This window comes from Dendrobates tinctorius, unplaced genomic scaffold, assembly GCF_039654945.1.
Source record: "Dendrobates tinctorius isolate UK_male_01 unplaced genomic scaffold, ASM3965494v1 ptg000129l, whole genome shotgun sequence".
NCBI classification, from domain to species: Eukaryota; Metazoa; Chordata; class Amphibia; order Anura; family Dendrobatidae; genus Dendrobates; species Dendrobates tinctorius.
In genome coordinates this window covers 46062930-46080221 of record NW_027361797.1, presented here as the reverse complement: position 1 = coordinate 46080221, position 17292 = coordinate 46062930, and the positions used below count along the sequence as shown (strand labels likewise).

The window sequence follows — 17292 nt, the reverse complement described above, 5'->3', positions numbered from 1 at the left end:
GAGCCTGTGACAGAGCGCTCAGATACTCAGTGGGCCCCACACAATCCATAAGTGTCCAGTGTCCACAAGTGTGTGCAGAAATTAAAAATCTCCCTTATCCTCTAGTCACTTTGGTCACAGCTCTGCCATCGAGCCTGTGACAGAGCGCTCAGATACTCAGTGGGCCTCACACAATCCATAAGTGTCCAGTGTCCACAAGTGTGTGCAGAAATTAAAAATCTCCCTTATCCTCTAGTGACTTTGGTCACAGCTCTGCCATCGAGCCTGTGACAGAGCGCTCAGATACTCAGTGAGCCTCACACAATCCATAAGTGTCCAGTGTCCACAAGTGTGTGCAGAAATTAAAAATCTCCCTTATCCTCTAGTCACTTTGGTCACAGCTCTGCCATCGAGCCTGTGACAGAGCGCTCAGATACTCAGTGGGCCTCACACAATCCATAAGTGTCCAGTGTCCACAAGTGTGTGCAGAAATTAAAAATCTCCCTTATCCTCTAGTCACTTTGGTCACAGCTCTGCCATCGAGCCTGTGACAGAGCACTCAGATACTCAGTGGGCCTCACACAATCCATAAGTGTCTAGTGTCCACAAGTGTGTGCAGAAATTAAAAATCTCCCTTATCCTCTAGTCACTTTGGTCACAGCTCTGCCATCGAGCCTGTGACAGAGCGCTCAGATACTCAGTTGGCCTCACACAATCCATAAGTGTCCAGTGTCCACAAGTGTGTGCAGAAATTAAAAATCTCCCTTATCCTCAAGTCACTTTGGTCACAGCTCTGCCATCGAGCCTGTGACAGAGCGCTCAGATACTCAGTGGGCCTCACACAATCCATAAGTGTCCAGTGTCCACAAGTGTGTGCAGAAATTAAAAATCTCCCTTATCCTCTAGTCACTTTGGTCACAGCTCTGCTATCGAGCCTGTGACAGAGCGCTCAGATACTCAGTGGGCCTCACACAATCCATAAGTGTCCAGTGTCCACAAGTGGGTGCAGAAATTAAAAATCTCCCTTATCCTCTAGTGACTTTGGTCACAGCTCTGCCATCGAGCCTGTGACAGAGCGCTCAGATACTCAGTGGGCCTCACACAATCCATAAGTGTCCAGTGTCCACAAGTGTGTGCAGAAATTAAAAATCTCCCTTATCCTCTAGTCACTTTGGTCACAGCTCTGCCATCGAGCCTGTGACAGAGCGCTCAGATACTCGGTGGGCCTCACACAATCCATAAGTGTCCAGTGTCCACAAGTGTATGCAGAAATTAAAAATCTCCCTTATCCTCTAGTCACTTTGGTCACAGCTCTGCCATCGAGCCTGTGACAGAGCGCTCAGATACTCAGTGGGCCTCACACAATCCATAAGTGTCCAGTGTCCACAAGTGTGTGCAGAAATTCAAAATCTCCCCTGTCCTATAGACACCTTGTACCTTGTTTTACATTACTATATAGTTTGTTGGATTTTGTCTACATTTCTACCAAAAATGAGGAAGGCTGGTGGAAGAGGCCGTGGAATTGGGCGGGGGTTGGCAGCTGGTAATGATGGTGTTGGTGGTGGATCTGATGGTAGTGGCAAGAGCAAAATAGGACCGAATGCAGGAGGTGTTGAGCCTGCGTCATCGTCTGGCTACATAAGGTCTCGAACGCTTAGTTTTCTAGGAGTTGGCAAACCGCTTTTAAAGCCAGAGCATCAGGAAAAAGTTTTGTCTTACATTGCTGACTCAGCCTCCAGCTCTATCGCCTCCTCTTCTTCAGTTGTAAAAAGTAAAAGCACTGAGTCGTCATTGGAGGCTCATGTTCATGAACCACACCTTTCCTTGTGTCCTTCACCCCAACCAAGATTGAAGGATGACGCAGGCCATACTACTGATTACTCCATGGAGCTGTTTTCACATACCATGCCAGGATTATCAAGTGAAATGGTGAATTACCCAGGCCAAGATGAATCTGACATGGAGTGCACTGATGCACAGCCGCTGATGGATGATTTTGCTGGTACATTCACTCAGAGCACTACATTGTCCTCGCAGTGTACAGAGCCAGATTCTGACCCTGATGAGACTCAGGTGCCCCTTCCCGCACACTATACCACCATACACGGTGACACAGAGGAAGGTGCACATGACATAGAAGAGGAGGTGATGGATGACCCAGTTGTTGACCCAGATTGGCATCCATTGGGGGAAGAGGGTGCTGCTTCCAATAGCTCAGATGAGGAGCATCCACAGCAGACATCGACATCGCAACAGCTGTTATCTGGCAGGCCCGGAGCACTCCAAAGACAGGTTCCAAACATCAAAAGAGTTGCTGGACAGCTTGTCCAGAGGGTCAAAAGATCACAGCGTGCTAGGCCGCAAAATGTCTGCCAAAGTAGGAAGAGTGCAGTGTGGCACTTTTTTGAACAAAATCCTCATGATCAGGCCAAGGTTATCTGTAAGAAGTGCGCAAAGACCTTTAGCCGAGGGAAAAATCTGAAAAATTTGAATACCAGTTGCATGCTTAGACATTTAACCAGCATGCACTTGCAAGCGTGGACACAACACCAAACCTCAAGTGCCACATGTGCAACTGATCACAACAAAGGTAGTCAGCAACGCTACATTGTTTCCCCCACTGTAAGCCCACCGGTTAGCACAGCAGCAAATGTTGAGGTGTCGTTGCAATGCCACAGCAGTCAGGGAATCCCACTGTTATATCAACGAAAGACTGATTCTAGGCCATCATAAAGAACAACAACTCCATCACCATCATCAACCCTCTCTCAGTCCGCCCTGTCCACCGCTACTTCCACCATATGCAGCTCTCAAGTCCAGCTCACCCTCCCAGACACTATGAGTAGGTCAAGAAAGTACTCAGTCTCTCATCCGCGTACACTGGGTTTGAACGCCCACATTGCCAAACTAATCTCGTTTGAGATGATGCCCTTTCGGTTGGTGGAAAGCGCAGCTTTCCGCGAACTCATGGCCTATGCAGTACCACGCTATGACCTACCCAGTCGCCACTTCTTCTCTCGCAAAGCCATCCCAGCCCTCCACCATCATGTGAAAGACCGCATTGTCCATGCACTCAAGCAGTCAGTGAGCGGAAAGGTGCACCTCACAACTGATGCATGGTCCAGTCGGCATGGCCAGGGCCGTTACGTGTCCATCACTGCGCACTGGGTTAATGTGGTGGATGCAGGGTCCACAGGGGACAGCGGTGGTGGGACAGTGCTGCCTAGCCCACGGTATAGGAAACAGTTGGCTGTAGGCGTTCGACCCTCCTCCTCCTCCTCCTCCAGAAGCGAAAGCTCGTCCACAGAGCGCAGTCGTACGAGCACTCCATCTGCAGCTGCCACTGTTGCACACGATGTGTCCCCCTATCGAGCAGCTAGTGGAAAGCGTCAGCCGGCTGTGTTGCAGATGATGTGTTTGGGCGACAGACACACCGCCGAGGTGCTGGCCGAGTACTTTCAGCGACAAACTGAGTCATGGCTGGGCAGTGTACATCTTGAGGCAGGCAAGGTAGTTAGTGATAACGGCCGTAATTTTGTGGCAGCCATAGCCCTTTCAAAACTCAGCCACATACCTTGCTTGGCTCACACCTTGAACCTGGTGGTGCAGTGCTTCCTCAAAAATTATCTGGAGTTAACAGCCCTGCTCCAGAAGGTGCAAAGACTGTGCGCGCACATCCGCCGGTCGCCTGTACACTCCGTTCGTATGCAGAAGCTGCAGCGATTGCTCCACCTTCCCAACCACCGCCTCATTATCGACATTGCAACAAGGTGGAACTCCACCCTGCACATGGTGGAGCGGCTGTGCGAGCAGAGGCAGGCCATAATGCATTTGTGGGAGGATACACGGCCAGGCACTTTGAGAGCAGACATGGAGTTGACAGGTGTGCAGTGGTCGAAACTGAAAGACCTCTGTAAAGTCCTTCAGTATTTTGAGGAATGCACACGGCTGGTAAGCGCAGACGACGCCATCCTAAGCATGAGCATCCCACTTATGCGTCTGCTTATGCAAACTTTGACGCACCTTAAGGAGCAGGCTTCTGCAGCCAATGTTGATGAGGAGGAAGAGGAGGAGGGATTCCTTGATGACATTCAGCCATTGTCTGCTCAGGGACCTCTCCTGGACGAGGTGGAGGAAGAAGAGGAGGAGGAGGATGATGGGGATGATTACTTAGGGGAGGAGGATGCATCTCGTGGGGCAAGTGAAAATGTTGGCGTGGCAAGGTCTGGTACAGGGTTTGTGCGTGACTGGAGGGATGTGGATTTGCCAGAAAGTGCTCCTCCAACCAGCACTCGCAGTGCATCATTGACACCGGGAACATTGGCCCACATGTCAGATTATGCCTTGCAGATCCTAAAAAGGGACCCCCGCATTGCCAAAATGATGAACGATGACGACTACTGGTTGGCCAGCATCCTGGATCCACGCTATAAAGGCAAATTACAAAACATCATGCCACAGGAGAACCTTGACCTAATATTGGCTAATAAACAAGCAACTCTGGTAAATGGGTTGCTTGAGGCATTCCCAGCACACAGCAGCGGTGATGGTTCTCACACGAGCCGTACGGGCCGGGGGCAGCTTGGCAGAGGAGTTCGTGGTGCACACAGCAGAAGTGGCGTTGGAGACAGGGGTTTCATGACAATGTTGTGGACTGATTTTTCAAGTACCGCTCACACAACTGGTAATACTGCATCGATGGAAAGTGACAGGAGACAGCAGTTGTCAACTATGGTTACAAACTACTTTTCCTCCCATATCGATGTTCTCCCACACAGGTCATTCCCCTTTGACTATTGGGCCGCTAAACTGGACACCTGGCCTGAATTGGCCCAATATGCCTTACAGGAGCTCGCTTGCCCAGCTGCAAGTGTGCTATCGGAAAGAGTCTTCAGTGCAGCTGGATCAATCCTGACAGAAAAAAGGACCCGTCTGTCAACCCAAAATGTGGATGATCTAACCTCATTAAAATGAACCATTCATGGGTTTCCAAGGATTTTGTCCCACCTTCCCCTGATGACACATAGGGTGACAGAAAAATGGCTTGCTTTGGTCCACCTCTTCCTGGGACTTGACCTATTTCACCTTTTGCATCAGCTGAATGTCCAACATCAACATATGCCACTTTCTAAAACTCCCTAACTGTGCTGCCTCCCCCCCCATGGCCGGGGTCACCACCTAGCGCACGACACCGTGCGAGTGCCGTTGCCCTGGACAGGTGGGTAGGCCGACTCTTGGGCGCGGGCACTGGCACAGGGTCCCTCATAGTGCAATCAAGTGTCTCTGACGGTGGTGGTGCACACCCGCCGTCAGACACACCGCCGTACTATGAGGGGCCCAGTGCCAGTACCGACGCCCACGAGTGGGCCCCCCTTGCTTAGGCAGGGCCCCAGCATTTGCAATCTTTACCTCTCCCTGCTCCTCCGCTATGTAGTCTGGGCCGTCAAATCCATACTGTGCCTGACACCGTTTGAGCCTGCCTCCTGATGTATAGACATATATTTTGAATGTGTACGCTATCCATACATGTTATCTGGGGATACGGTACCCTTTCTCACCTTTGTGCAATCACGTGCAATCCATACTGGTCCTAACACCGTCTGAGCCTGCCTCCTGATGTATAGACATATATTTTGAATGTGTACGCTATCCATACATGTTATCTGGGGATACGGTACCCTTTCTCACCTTTGTGCAATCACGTGTAATCCATACTGGGCGTGAGAACGGCTGGCGAGCTGTTAAGCAAGCTACAGCACCTGTGGTTTGCATACGTAAGTTTTTCATTTTTTCAGGAATGACGGTTAGGCCTAATTCCGGAACTGCGGTTGACCTGCACTTACTGGGAAATCATTGTTCGCGGGTAATAATTGTAATCAGTGATCCCCATCACTAACGTTGTTCAGCGGGTTATCTGCACCTGTAAGCGACAAACGCTGGCCTTTTCAGTGTAGCGCACATGCAGCCACGGACATGTAAGGGCATGACACACCAGTTATTGGCCAATCTCATGTGCCAGAGCCTCACGTGTCCCTCTAGTAAGCCGGACTCGGACCGCGGGGCATGACGGAGTCTCGTTCGTTAACGGAATTAAGCTTGCAATGTGTGCATCTGTTCTGTAGCTGGCATGGTTGAGGTTTCCCAGGTGGAGTCGAATTTAACCGTAGGCTCCACTCCTGGTGGTGCCCTTCTGGACATTCCTTTAAGGTTCAGCTTTGCAACCATACTGCCCACGTAAAACAAACACTTTGCCTTTATGAACGCTGTTTGGAGGGTCATGACTCGTGGGAATAACGCCGCCCAATCAGTTAACCTGCTAGAGAGATCCTTCGTTGCTCCCAAGCATGACATCACACTCCCTAGGAGGAAGGTAATGCCACTGTGGCGACCGTACTCCTGGGGGCGACACAAGTGCACTGATGCCCAGCCACTGCTCGATGAATCTGCTGGTACATTGACCCAGACCACTACATTCTCCTCGCACGCTACACGGCCTGAATCTGACCCTGATGAAACTCAGGTTACCCTTCCCATATACAGTTCCATCTTACACGGTGACAAAGAGGAAGCTGCAGATGAAAGTGCAGGTTCGGCCCACCCGCCATCAGACACACCACCGTACTATCAGAGGCCCTGTGCCAGTGCCGTCGCCAACGAGTGGGCCCCCCCTGCTTGCTCAGGATCACAGCACTTGCAAGGTTGAAATACTGTGCAGTGAGATGGAAGATGGGGACGACGAGGAGTCCAGACTAGTACAGGGATTCCCTAGCGAGGAGACTTATTTGATTGTTTTCAATGTTGGGACAGCAATTTTTGGGGAGCACTGTACTCTGGAGAATGATAGATGGGGCCCACCATACACTGGAACATTCCAAAGGTGGACATCAGACACTGGAGCAGCATTTACAGGGCCCATTATACACTAGAGCATTAGAAATGGGGCCCATTATGTTTGGAGCATTATTTGGGCCCATAAGACAGTGGAGCTTCATCCATGGGGACCAACATATACTGTAGCATTATGTGGAGCTCATCATATACTGTTTCAAACATTATATGGGACCAATGATTCTGTATGGAGAAATAGATGGGCCTCGTCATGAGATGTAAAAAGTGAAGTATTTTTCATTGTACTATACCGCTATTTCTCTGCCGTATCGGAGCATGATGAGTTGTGGTATGTGTTAAAGGGGCGCTCTTTCGCCCAGGGCACATGAAAACCTGGAGCCAGCCCTCCCCCCCCACAACTTTAGCCAAATAACCCCCATTTTTCAGTGCGTAACTTGTATTATGAAGTTAATTAAGGTTGACAAGCTTAAGTAAGAAGAATTGATGCTTTTGGCATTCAAATGGGCACTGTAGGTGTGTTTCCTGTCCTCCTCTCACTGCCGACTTTTATTCCCCATTGACTTACATTGGGTTTCGTGTTTCGGGACGACCCCGACTTTTCCCTATAATTGGACGATCTTGCTCGACCCGACTTGGAAAAGTCGGGTTTCACGAAACGAAACTCGACCCTAAAAAACCAAAAGTCGCTCAACTCTAGTGATGACACAAGACGACCCCCCCCCAGCTGGAAGGTCTGCGTTACTGATAAGCGGTCTTCTTGCAGTGCCTGCTCCGAGGCTTCTCCTTATCTGTGTGACTCTACGTCTGCTACCAGTATGGGCAGGGACTGTTAGAGAAGGCGTAAAATTGAGAAGCAATATGTCAAATTTTGCTGAAAAAAACAAAATTCCCAGCTGCTGGCCCGGACCTCTTGTTCTATAATGAGCACAGGCCGTTCCAACCTTCAGCCTCGCAGACTGATGGAAGTTTGGGGGAGGTGTTTACATATTTTTCCTCATTTTTGTCCTGTATCGGTTGGAGGTGAGAACTCATGTGGGTGGTAAAAAAGATGGCATTTTATAAATATCTGATTATTTGCTCCTTTTTCTGCCTCAATTCCAGTGGGTTAGAAACAATGCTTTACTGTAAAATGGTACGTTATGTTCCCGAAAGCACGAGCTGGAAGGCTTAAATTATCATTTACCATGCTGATAATTCTGTTCAGTAGGCAACTGTCACCTGAACATTCCCCATAAAATAAGTTTTGTAGACTTTTTTTTTTTTTTTTTTTTTTTTAGATTTCTGCATTGTGCCGTTCCTGTTATATTTCTCCTGTAAAATTTGTGAATAAATTGTCAACTGGGTGTTACCATTCTCTTTGTCAAAGGGGTGTGTCCCTACAAAGTCAGATAATGACACCATTGACTGGATAATGTCTGTTATAAGAACGCATGCCGAACTGGTAACACCTAAATGTCAATGTATTGATCCATTTCTAGGAAGAATAACTAAAGAAAAAATTATATTGAAATATGTCCTTGAATTGTTATAGTAAGTGCAATTGTTCCCTAAAACAGCAGGGGGCACTCTATGTTCAGGTTGTTACAGTCATTGGCAAGGTGCTGGAGAGGAGATTGTTTCACTGAGGTTAATGGCTTCAGTGATGTGAAACCCAGGAGTTTTCCTTCAGCACATTAGGTATTGCAAGGGGTTGATAGCCAATTTGTAAAAGGGCTGGGTTTTTTGTGGACAACCATAGAGTGGGTGGGAGGTTATCCACCTTATCTCCACCCCAGGGTGTGGTCTGGGGCTTAAGTAGATGGCCTCCAGAGACAGTCAGTGTTCAGCATGTGTGGAGAGAGGAACTCCAGGAAAGTTCTTATGTTGGTGCTAAACTGAATCAGAAGGTTTTGCTAATCCAGTGCGGATCCTCACAGCTGCACAGAATTGTCTTTCCTGTTTTGCCCGAAGGGCTGTGTTTATTTTCACGGTACTCGGGAGCGGAGCTTGCGGCCGCATAGCAATACATGGAGCTTCACGCTCCGCTCCCGAGTGCCGGCGGCAGTGCCGGGCATTAACATTTGAGACTCGGCCGTGTTTCTCGGATGTGGATCCCAGCCTTAAAGAGACAGTGTGCCTGTGTCTACCTCACTGTGCAGCCAAGTGAGCCGATCTACCACAAGGTATAAAACACCCCTCTGAATAAGACAGAACTCTGTAACACAGTTCCTCATAGGATGCTGACACCATCCAATCAGTGCTGACAATGTCAGACCATATAGGGACACACCCCAATGACAAAAGGAATAGCAACGCCCAGTTGTCAGTATATTCATACATTTCTAGGAGCAACAAGAAAGGAATAGCACATTGCAGAGTTCTAAGAATTGTTATGAAATTCATACTTCGGGAGAATTATTTGCTATAACAGACATAACAGGACAGGTGATAGATCCTCTTCAAAGGGAGTCAGACAATCAAGAGTTGCGATTACGGTAATATGTATTATAAAGTGTGTTTCTAGCCGTTTTAGTGGTGAAATACGTTTGGACTTTAAAATAAAGATGCAAATCTTGCTAAGTACTGGTGTAATAATTCTCCTTTACGTACATTTCTTATTTTGGTGTGCACTGATTGGCTGATAAGTTGATATAATGTCTAATAGTGAACTGTTTTCTCTCTTTCTAGGTGGCAGACTTTGATTTCTCTCCAGTCAACGAAAAGTATGAAGCTCTTCCAGAGTATAAAGAAATTCCTGCACGAAATGTCTGCTGTTCTTACTGCACAGCTGACAGCTCCTCAGAGGATGGAGAGCAGAGGGGAGAAACACAGCCCCTCCTACATGCATCAGACACGCCCACGAGGAGCTACACTTTGTGACTTTGGTTGCTGCCTGTAGTGTTGCCTTAATAAGCTTGGTACTCGCTGCGCAGCTCAGTAATGTGCCCATAAAAGTATGTTCTGAAGGCATTAAATAAGACATACACAAGAAGACAAAATAGAGGAGTGTTATAAAAACTAGGGCAAAAAAAAATGGTGCAGTTGCATATAGCAACCTATTGGGGCTGAAGTCTGATTACTATGGGCAATAGCTTCAGTTTAATAAATAATGAATGCACTAAAATCATCCATAAAATGCCATAATCAGACAGTTAAGAAAAATTGTGGGGGGAAAATCAAAACTGGCACAGCTGGCAAAATTGCCCATCACATACTAGTAGGATCTATAACAAGGGGCATGCCGCCATTAAGTCCAGTGAGTTTATACACTAGGAATATAGTGAATTAAAGAGGATCTATCCATTGCCACAAATATGTATTTTTATGTGTTTTTAACCTGTTGTAAATGCCTCTGTTCTCCTGAATCTAAGGGTTATTTTTCAATTGTTCCTGTGCCTCTCTATTCCCAAGATAAGGCTCCTTCTTTGATGTATATAAATCTAGTCTTTTTTTAGCCAAGTGGGCGTGTTCCTCAAATCTTCCGTATAGGAGACTTCTTGAGGACTACAATACACGTAGTTGGCTAAAAAGACTAAATTTATATGCAGGAAAAAAGGGGTCATATCTTAGGAATGGAAACACATAAGAACAAAAGAAAAATATCTCCTGATTGAGGAGATCAGCATTTACACCAGGTTTAAAAAATATTTATGGCAAGTGACAGGTCCTCTTTATTACTTTACTCTTGATATTTTCTTCCTGGATTCCACATTCACATCTGGTTCACATACTGACATCAGTCTGCAGGCTAAAAATCAGAACTAAGTGAGACATTCCTTCTATTCCGTCCATAGCCTCCAAACATACATCATCTCTGGCAATGACATTCTATGACGGTCAGGAGAGAAAAATACTTCTATTATTCTGGCACAGAAACCCAGCAAAAACTGGCATGTTGTGAAAGTAGTGCTATTTTGGATTAAAGAAGCCCACCTACCATCAAAATTTGTATCTTATTGCAATCATCACATTATATAGCACTGTATACCTACAATTGCTCATTTTGCCCTTCTACCCAGTTAATGCTTCTCTTTTCCATTAGGTCTACGACATCACGTGATTAAAAACAGACTAGCTGAATCCTTCTAAGCTCTATGTAGAAAATGGAGGTAAATTTTCCCTGTATGAGTGAGTCACTGCAATAGTCCATGGTAGGGGACGAGGGAGCAGCTGGGTCAGGAGGCGAAGAGGAGGATGATAAATGCAGGGACAAGAGACTTCCTCTTTCTACATAGAGCAGAGAAAAGAGAATAATTATCTGGGTAGAAAGGCAAAATGAGCAATTGTAAGAACCCAGTGCTATATAATATAATGACTGCAATATATTGAGAGGATAAAAACTTCAATGGGAGTGCTTCTTTTATAAGGATGTAGCCAATAGTCCAGACACTTTAAAAAATTATTGAAATAAAATGTAAGAGAACAATTTATCATGGCTTTGTCGGGGGAGTTATAGTAAAAATGGTTCTAATATTGAGATTTTTCTTTGCACCTAATTTATTACTTAATTTTCGCTTTTTTAAGTTATCTTAGGCTGGTTTCACACTAGCGTTTATTAGCGCTGCTCTTCGTGCGCGTCCATGTGCATGCGTCCTGCGCCCCTATCTTTAACATGAGGGCGCATGGTCTAGCGTATGCACACGTTCGTGTGCGTTTTCGTGCGCATGCGTTTTTTTGTAGTGTGCGCCTAGACGCGCCGGACGCAACCTGTTGCATTTTTGGTCTGTCTCAAAAAAACGCATGCGCACGGAATGCGCAAAAAAAAAAAATCACATTACAGTCTATGGGAAGGCAGGCGTGCGCATGGACATGAGCATGCCTGCGTTTAAAATCGTATGCGTTTTAAGAGTTAACATGGCTAGAAACTGGTTAAAACGCATGCGCCAAAAAAAAGCAAACGCATACAAAACGCATGATGCGTTTTTTGTATGCGATTCTATTGTGCACGTAGAGCAGCGCTAAAAAAACGCTAATGTGAAACTAGCCTTAAAGGGGTTTAAGTTATGCTTTGTTTTATCTTGCAGTTCCATAGACAATGAATGAAGCAGAGGTTGAAAGCGCACGTCTGCTTCGGTTAAGGGGGTTGTTCAGGCTTGCTGCATTCACTGTATGTGACTGTAGACTTGTGAACCCTTAGGGTGTGTGCACACGTTGCGGATCTGCAGCAGATTTTGCCCTGCGGATCCACAGCAGTTTCTGCTGCATTGTACAGTACCTTTATACTCAATGGAAATTGAAAAATGCAGGGCGAATTTAAAACCGCAGCTAATCCGCACGGAAAAATCCGCAGCATGTCAATTCTTTGTGCGGAATCCGCTGCGGTTTGACACCTGCTCTTTCACCAGGTGCCAAAACGCAGGGGAAAACCGCAGGCTAATCCGCAGGTAAAATGCAGGTCATTTGACCTGTGGATTTAGCCAAATCCGCGCAGAAAAATCCACAGCACAATCAGCAACGTGTGCACTGACCCTAACAGTGCACACTGTCAGGATTCTCCAGTGCCGGGAGCACGCGGTCATGTGACCACAAGTATGTGATTTGCATACTACCGGCCACATTCCGACTAGACATGTCAGGCCTTGCTCAGTTCACTTGTATTGAGCGAGACATTGCACGTTTAGTTGGCACATGACGGCACGTATGCAAATTGCCTATGTGCAGTCACGCAACCAGTAACGGAGAATCCTTACTGTGAGGATTTGCAGATCTGCAGGCACATAGCATGACTGCAGACTTGTACGCCAGGTCTGGACAACCCCTATAAGATGGGGCTTTATAGTGCCCAGTTCCTGGGTTACACAGTCCCATGTCTTGGGATAGAGGATAACATACTATTTTGGGATTATACCTTGTTTTTGGAATGTGACAGTACACCCCACAAAACGTGGGGGAACATACAATGCCATGCAGATGTTGCTGGTTGGATTTGAACCTAAGACCACAGTGCTACAAAGAGGCAGTGTGAACCACTGAGCCGCCATGTTGGCCCAGAACATCAATCTTGGACATCTTTGTTTTACACACAGCACATATATTTTAGGGTGAAATTACCAAAGCTTCTTTAAAGGTCAGATAGGTTTTTAGTCCTAGGGTGAAAGGTCACTATAAGGATACGGGGTGCAAAGAATGTAATTTACCTGCTCCTATCAGGAGAATCCGCGGGGATCCATCAGTACAATTCTCAGCTGTCATTATACATTTCTATATATACAATTCCTCACAATGTGAACCTTTATGTATTTCTCATGTTGTGGATGCTGTAAATGAAATATACAGTCTGATGCTATAATGATGTTTGATTTGTATCAAAAGTTGCCATAAATTCTGCAAAAAACATGTATGCATTTATCTCATTCACTTTTCATTAATGAAGATTTTTCCTATTGGAGTCTCACCTTTTTATATGCTGTGACTTCACAAATAATTCAGTCTGGTCAGTATTGCGGATTTCTAATGTTGGAAAGTGTACACTGTGCTTTTCAACCAGCAGATGGCTCTCTGAGTACTGGTAATGGAAGGCTTCAGTTCTAGAGGTAAAATTGCTAAAATGCATTGGTAGTTCTGAGTCTCCTTATAATGTAACTAGCTATTGAACCCGTTCTACGCCCGGGTGGCGAGCATTTATATTGGTATATGGTCTCCATCCTGGTATGTGCTGCTTCCATCCTGCGCCCTAATCTTGTCATGTGCTGCTACCATTTTGCTCCCCCATCCTTTCATATGCTGCTCCCATCCTGCACCCCCTTCCTGTCATGTGCAGCCGCCATCCTGCGACCTCATCCTGTTTTGTGCGCCTCCATCTTGTCATGTGCTACTCTCTTCCTGTGCCCTCATCCTGTCATGTGCTCCCATCCTGCGCCCCACTTCTGTCATGTGGTGCTCCCATCCTGCACCCCCATGCCGTCATGTGCTGCTCCTCCCATCCTGCGCCCCCATTCTGGTATGTGCTACTCCAATTCTGCGCCCCATCCTGTCATGTGGTGCGCTCATCCTGCGTCCCCATCCTGTCATGTGGTGCTCTCATCCTGCGTCCCCATCCAGTCATGTGCTGCTCCCATTCTGCACCCCCATCCTGTCATGTGCTCCTCCCATACTGCACCCCCATTCCGGTGCCATTTTGATGAAGACTCACTGCAGTGTGTCTTCAACAAAATGGCGCTGGAAAGTGCGGACTGCGCAGGTGCTGATTCCGGCGCCACAACCTGCCCTCTCCTGACATCACGGCGAGACCCCACGGCAATACTGGATCGGTAAGTTGTTGTGCCGGAGATCACTGTATGCGTTCAGTGCTTACGCATACCGCAATCTCCTGGGCCACACTCCTCATCCCCGGATGCGTAACTCTGTGGGTTCCAGACTGCGAAGGTGCGTCGTGCTTGCGCAGTCTGTAAAGTCTTTGGACAGAGTGATGCTCCTAGCGTTATATTATAGATGCTTTATCATCTATGTAAGGCTGGTTTCACATTAGCGTATTTTAGCGCAGCGCATCGTGCGCGTCCATGCGTATGCGCCCCTATGTTTAACATGGCGGGCGCATGGTATAGCGTTTGCACGCGTTCGTATGTGTTTTCGTGCGCATGCGTTTTTTTGTAGTGTGCGCCTAGGTGCGCCCGACGCAACCTGTTGCATTTTTGGGTCCGTCCAATGGCGTCAAAAACGCATGTGCACGCCTGCGTTTGAAATCGCATGCATTTAAGAGTTAACATGGCTAGAAACTGGTTAAAACACATGCGCCTAAAAACGCAAACGCATGCAAAACGCATGATGCGTTTTTTGCATGCGTTTCTATTGCGCACGAAGCGCAGCGCTAAAAAACGCTAATGTGAAACTAGCCTAATATACATTTTCTTCTCTTTTTGTACCTGGCTCTCGTTTCACCCTTCACACCCAGTGCCATTTCTCTTTATCGTCTCTCACCCGGGTGGAGCCCTCTCTCCAAGTAGAACATAAAAACCTTTCTGGGTACGCTTAATCCAAACCCTCCTGGCAATAACCCCTGTCTGCTCCAAAATGCCCAATTCTGGGCATGATTTGAATAAACCAAACCCACTTAGGGTCAGAAGTTTTCGAAATTTGGGATACTTGGAAACAATGTATTCTTACTCACTTGTCCCGGCTCCAGCGCCGGGCCTTGCTCCTTGTTCCTTTGGCTGAGCTAGCCAAACTTCTTACTAGTCTGCATTGCGTTACTCCTGTAACCCGGCAGGCATCTCTGTTGTCATCACCCAAGGTCTTTTAATGCTGTCTCAGTCATCCATGTGTGCCTGACAATTGAAGAAAATATATCACTATGCAACCATGTGCTCTGCAGGAGTTAGCCTCATCTACCACAAGACTCTGCTCCAGTCAGCTGGCTAATTATTTTCCCAGAAACTTCTGCCTGCTTTCAAAATATTTGGCACCTAATGAGTTAACTTTTTGTTATCAGATAGTTTTCACTGGGGGCGTGTACTTCTATTCCCTGTATGAGGTAGATGGCAAATATTTTGATTGCTGATATCTCCAGAATGGAGAGGCGAAATACAAAAAAAAACAGTGTTTTATTCCGCTCTGCAGCCTCTTTGACATCCTGTGTCCAGTTCAACATGAAAAATTTGGTAAAAGATCCTCCTTAATCATATATACCTGATACATGTTCTGGACTGAATGTCCTTCTCTGTTGCTCCTGTGTGTGACTGCTCTCCAGCAGCATCTGGTGCTTCCAGCTTTGCTTGCCCATCTGCTTTCCTTGTCCTCACTGATCCACGTGCTGTCCTTTTCCGCTGCATCGCCGGCTCCCGTCTGTGCTGCTCACTCTGACCTATGGCTTCAATAATGTATCTCTCCTGCCCATAATGTGTACACTTTTCAAAAATATCTAGCTTGTTTATTTGCATATTAGAACTTGATTACGACCACCATATTACATGCAGAAATTGCACTGTTTTGCTCCAGCAGGAAGCAAGCATTGTTATTACATACATTAGATCCTATCTGCAGCTCTGAGTATAAGCTCCTCTGCAGTGAATGCAATAGGTTTCAGTACAGCCGTAGCCTTATATCATGTTTTCCCAGCCCATGCAGCATAAATGCTTTTGTTGAATGCTTGCACTGCTTTGTGGTTCAAACGGTAGGACCAGTGGCGTAACTAGAGCCTGATAGGTGCAAGATTTAGACCAGGGGCTCCCCCATGCTGATTATATATCTACAGATGTGTGTGTGTATATATATATATATATATATATATATATATACACTCACTGGCCACTTTATTAGGTACACCATGCTAGTAACGGGTTGGACCCCCTTTTGCCTTCAGAACTGCCTCAATTCTTCGTGGCAGAGATTCAACAAGGTGCTGGAAGCATTCCTCAGAGATTTTGGACCATATTGACATGATGGCATCACACAGTTGGCGCAGATTTGTCGGCTGCACATCCCTGATGCGAATCTCCCGTTCCACCACATCCCAAAGATGCTCTATTGGATTGAGATCTGGTGACTGAGGAGGCCATTTGAGTACAGTGAACTCATTGTCATGTTCAAGAAACCAATCTGAGATGATTCGAGCTTTATGACATGGCGCATTATCCTGCTGAAAGTAGCCATCAGATGTTGGGTACATTGTGGTCATAAAGGGATGGACATGGTCAGCAACAATACTCAGGTAGGCTGTGGCGTTGCAACGATGCTCAATTGGTACCAAGGGGCCCAAAGAGTGCCAAGAAAAAATTCCCCACACCATGACACCACCACCACCAGCCTGAACCGTTGATACAAGGCAGGATGGATCCATGCTTTCATGTTGTTTATGCCAAATTCTGACCCTACCATCCGAATGTCGCAGCAGAAATCGAGACTCATCAGACCAGGCAACGTTTTTCCAATCTTCTACTGTCCAATTTCGATGAGCTTGTGCAAATTGTAGCCTCAGTTTCCTGTTCTTAGCTGAGAGGAGTGGTACCCAGTGTGGTCTTCTGCTGCTGTAGCCCATCTGCCTCAAAGTTCGACGCACTGTGCGTTCAGAGATGCTCTTCTGCCTACCTTGGTTGTAACGGGTGGCAATTTGAGTCACTGTTGCCTTTCTATCAGCTCGAACCAGTCTGCCCATTCTCCTCTGACCTCTGGCATCAACAAGGCATTTCCGGCCACAGAACTGCCGCTCACTGGATTTTTTTTCTTTTTCGGACCATTCTCTGTAAACCCTAGAGATGGTTGTGCGTGAAAATCCCAGTAGATCAGCAGTTTCTGTAATACTCAGACCAGCCATTCTGGCACCAACAATCATGCCACGTTCAAAGGCACTCAAATCACCTTTCTTCCCCATACTGATGCTCGGTTTGAACTGCAGGAGATTGTCTTGACCATGTCTACATGCCTAAATGCACTGAGTTGCCGCCATGTGATTGGCTGATTAGAAATTAAGTCTTAACACACAGTTGGACAGGTGTACCTAATAAAGTGGCCAGTGAGTGTATATATATATATACTAGTGTGAGTATGTAG

General features: G+C 46.7%; 1 protein-coding gene across 2 annotated transcripts in view; it reads left to right on the top strand.

Moving 5' to 3' along the window:
• The window catches only part of TMEM130 (transmembrane protein 130), a 52275-nt gene extending 39132 nt beyond the window's left edge, over positions 1-13143 (top strand). For both annotated transcript variants that reach the window (XM_073543088.1, XM_073543089.1), the window contains one exon: positions 9496-13143. In XM_073543088.1, coding sequence (XP_073399189.1) covers positions 9496-9687 — 192 coding nt within the window. In that variant the 3' untranslated portion in view covers positions 9688-13143. The remainder of the gene's footprint in view (positions 1-9495) is intronic.
• The last annotated feature ends 4149 nt before the right edge of the window (positions 13144-17292 follow it).